This window comes from Octopus bimaculoides, chromosome 7, assembly GCF_001194135.2.
Source record: "Octopus bimaculoides isolate UCB-OBI-ISO-001 chromosome 7, ASM119413v2, whole genome shotgun sequence".
NCBI classification, from domain to species: domain Eukaryota; kingdom Metazoa; phylum Mollusca; class Cephalopoda; order Octopoda; family Octopodidae; genus Octopus; species Octopus bimaculoides.
The window spans coordinates 61,084,116-61,087,723 of NC_068987.1; the positions used below are offsets into that span (position 1 = coordinate 61,084,116).

A 3,608-nucleotide genomic window follows, 5' to 3' on the forward strand; every position below is an offset into this window, starting at 1 on the left:
TATATATATATATATATATATGCACACATGTATACATATGAATGTTTGTTCAAAAGGAGAAAAGAACTCTCTGTCTTTCTCCCTCTCTCTTTCTCTCTCTCTCCCTTCATGGACCTCCATGCCAAAGTCTGAAGATTCGTGAAATTCCATAAGAAAGCAAACTCTCCATCTAGTGTTTGTATGCCTTAGCCACAAGTCTATCTTCCCCAGTTTGATTCCTGTGACTGAAGGCATACACATACACATACACATATACACACATTCTCACACACATGCACAAACAGTAACGAAGCAAGCATACTTGTGTACGACTAAAGTGACATCCATACCCACAACGAAACTTCAAGTTTATCCACACGCACATGCACACATACCTATGCACATATCAATCGAGATAACCAGAAGTGTGACTTGTATGAATTTATTGGCTGTTGTATATATGTTGGTGAAATTGTTTCTGTGTTGTTCCATAGTTTAGTCTACTAATCTATTCGCGTATTTGATATTAACTAATGTTTCTTTCAAATCTAATTTACATACGTGTTGTAAGTGACATTGTGAAGCATTATGTTCTAGTAAAACCTAGCTGTTCGATAAATAGAGAGTAGTAAAATGAGTAGCAGTCAAGTACTAGATTAATGTAAATCGGCAATTCCTGTCCCGAAAAATTTAAGGCATGTATCTCTAAGAGAAATTATTCGTTAGAGCGTCAGACGAAATATCTAGTAGTATTTAATTGCGGTACTTTACGTCCTGAATTCATATCCCATCGAGATTAACTTTGCCTTTTATCTCGCAGGAGTCGATGAAATAAAGTACTAGACAAGTATAGAGTTGAAAGAGTCAGTTCAAAATGTCACAATTGAGACATGCATCAACAGGGTCAGTGGCGAAATACGACGCAGACACTGGAACCGAACCGGACATATATATCCTCGGACAAGATCGAGAAAGCGATTGTATGGAGGCATTATAATGGCGGTCTGAGGAGAAAAGAGCAGCAGGGCACCTTAAAACCACATGGCAAAGAACCATTGACAAGGAGAAGAGAAGGGTGGAGAAACTGGAATGAGACCAGAACAGTGACATAAAGCAACTGGTTGGAGAAATCGTGTTGGAGATATCTAACTAACTAACTTACTTACTAACTAGAGCGGGGTAAATGGTATCGACTAACTCTACCTCTCAAAATTGCTGAGATTGTGCCTAAATTAGAAACAATTATTATTAGAGAAATCAACGACAGAATCGGTTGCGCACTGAGCGAAATCCTTTGTGGAATTCTTGATAGTTTCTCGATTTATAACTCTCCCTTCAAAATACAAGGCCCTGTACTTCTGCTAGAAATTATGATTATATTGTTTTCCAGTCGGTATGTATGCTTTCTTTCTATGCTATTCCAGATTTTTAGCGACGATTCATGAATGTTGACAATACATATTTCCTCCGCATGTAATTTTGTGAATACTCGTGTTTTTGTGTGTACATGTACATATATTTGTGCGTGTTCATGTTTTTGTTGGCCATTGCATGATTATACCATTGCTGCTATTTAGCTCCCAATAGGCCCTCAGGGCAAACACTATGATCCAAATCATTCCAATTCGAATCATTCCGAGTTTTCTTTTTTGGCAGGGTTTCTTTCTTTTTTGCTTAATCTATCCTGCACTACATTGTCCAATGCAGCCTTCTCTTTTAAAGATGGGAGGCTGCAATCTGACGAGTATTTAGTTGCTGCTAATTCTAGCACATAGTAAGACCACAAAAAGACTCCAAGTTTGTTCAGAGTGGTTATGCTATTTTATAAATGTGTATCATTTATTTTAATTTATCTGTCATTTATCTAATGTATCCGTTCATTTTAGTTCACATATAGTCCGCTAGTGTGGAGGCGCAATGGCCCAGTGGTTAGGGAAGCGGACTCGCGGTCATAGGAACACGGTTTCGATTCCCAGATCGGGCGTTGTGAGTGTTTATTGAGTGAAAACACCTAAAGCTCTACGAGGCTCCGGCAGGGGATGGTGGCGAAGCCTGCTGTACTCTTCCACCACAACTTTCTCTCACTCTTTCTTTCTGTTTCTGTTGTACCTGTATTTCAAAGGGCCAGCCTTGTCACACTGTGTCACGCTGAATATCCCCGAGAACTACGTTAAGGGTACACGTGTCTGTGGAGTGCTCAGCCATATACACGTTAATTTCACGAGCAGGCTGTTCCGTTGATTGGATCAACTGGAACCCTCGACGTCGTAGGCGACGGAGTGCCAACAACAACAATTCCCGCCAGTAACAATTTTCCTAATGATCTAGATGTTATCCAGACAAAACATTTCCTGAGCAAACCCGAGTACTGAGGTTTACCCTGGTAAGGTGCTCATTTTTAGTCCAATTCCATTTTTATTACTACCAAAGTTGTCATTGCTATGAGTGTCACTACGGAATCTATTCGCTATAATCTTACTACTTCTGTCTGTCGATCCTATGTATTAGAATAAATGTTTTTCTTGTTTCGCTGATTGCTCTGTTCGTGTACGTGAAATATTAACTATATAGATATAGATAGTACACTTAATTGATTTTTACTTGCTTTTAAGCTTATATTCACTTTCGTGACTAAGACTTTTTGTTCTAAAAATTAAATATTTCAACCAGAAAAGGCCATGCAAGTAGGTCCTTTTTTTTAGATCAATACAGTTTATGTTTGAATCAGGTATTAATCTACAAGATTGACAAAAGTATCTATCTTCTGGATTAAAATTTGTTGTAAGATGTGGACGAAGAGAGAATTCCATATGGGTATAATGCTGGATTGGAAGGAATCGGGTAAAGCATTAAGCTTGAAATTTGATGGGGGAAATAGAGAGTGATGATGATGATGATAAATAAGTGCAACGAACGGGTTTGACCGCAGGATGACATACACAAGAATTATTTGTAGTATCGTTGAAGCAGACAAAAATAAATGTATGTATGTATGTATGTATGAAAATATATATATGCACAGGCGTGGCTGTGTGTTAAGAAGCTTCCTTCCCAACCACATTGTTCCAGGTTCAGTCCCACTGAGTGGCACCTTGGGTAACTGTCTTCTATTATAGCCTCGGGCCGACCAAAGTTTGTGAGCGGATTTGGTTGACGGAAATTGAAAGAATCCTGTTGTGTATATATATATATATATATACGCAACAGGATATATATATATATATATATATATATATATATATATATATATATATATATACATGTACGTATATGAGGAGATCCCCTTCGGTCATGAATGACTGTGGGATTGCACCTAGAAAGTTACCCTCCGAAGCACAAGTCCGGGCAAGGTTGTTTATGGAAGGCCAGCATTCGCCCATGTATACCAGACTACCCTCTCCACACCACTGATGTTATCCAAGGGAAAGGCAAAGGCCGATACAACATGGCACAAGTGATGTCACAATTCATTTCAACAGCTCAGTTAACTGGAGCAACGTGAAATAAGGTGTCTTGCTCAAGAATACAACACGCAGCCCGGTCCGGAAATCGAACTCACAACTTCACGATCGTAAGCTCGACGCTCTAACCACTGAGCCATGCACCTTCACTATATATATATATATATA

The 3,608-nt window shown here is 38.8% G+C and overlaps 1 protein-coding gene across 2 annotated transcripts in view; it reads left to right on the plus strand.

Annotated features, from left to right (window-relative positions):
* The window catches only part of LOC106874651 (QRFP-like peptide receptor), a 55,556-nt gene that overhangs the window by 1,081 nt on the left and 50,867 nt on the right, over nucleotides 1–3,608 (plus strand). The window contains exon 1 of one of the 2 annotated variants that reach the window (XM_014922445.2): nucleotides 805–1,372. The exons of the other annotated variant lie outside the window; for it this stretch is intronic. Within the exon in view, the coding sequence (XP_014777931.1) occupies nucleotides 1,350–1,372 (23 nt within the window). The 5' untranslated portion in view covers nucleotides 805–1,349. Of the gene's footprint in view, nucleotides 1–804; nucleotides 1,373–3,608 lie in introns of those variants that run through there. 2 annotated transcript variants of the gene reach the window in all.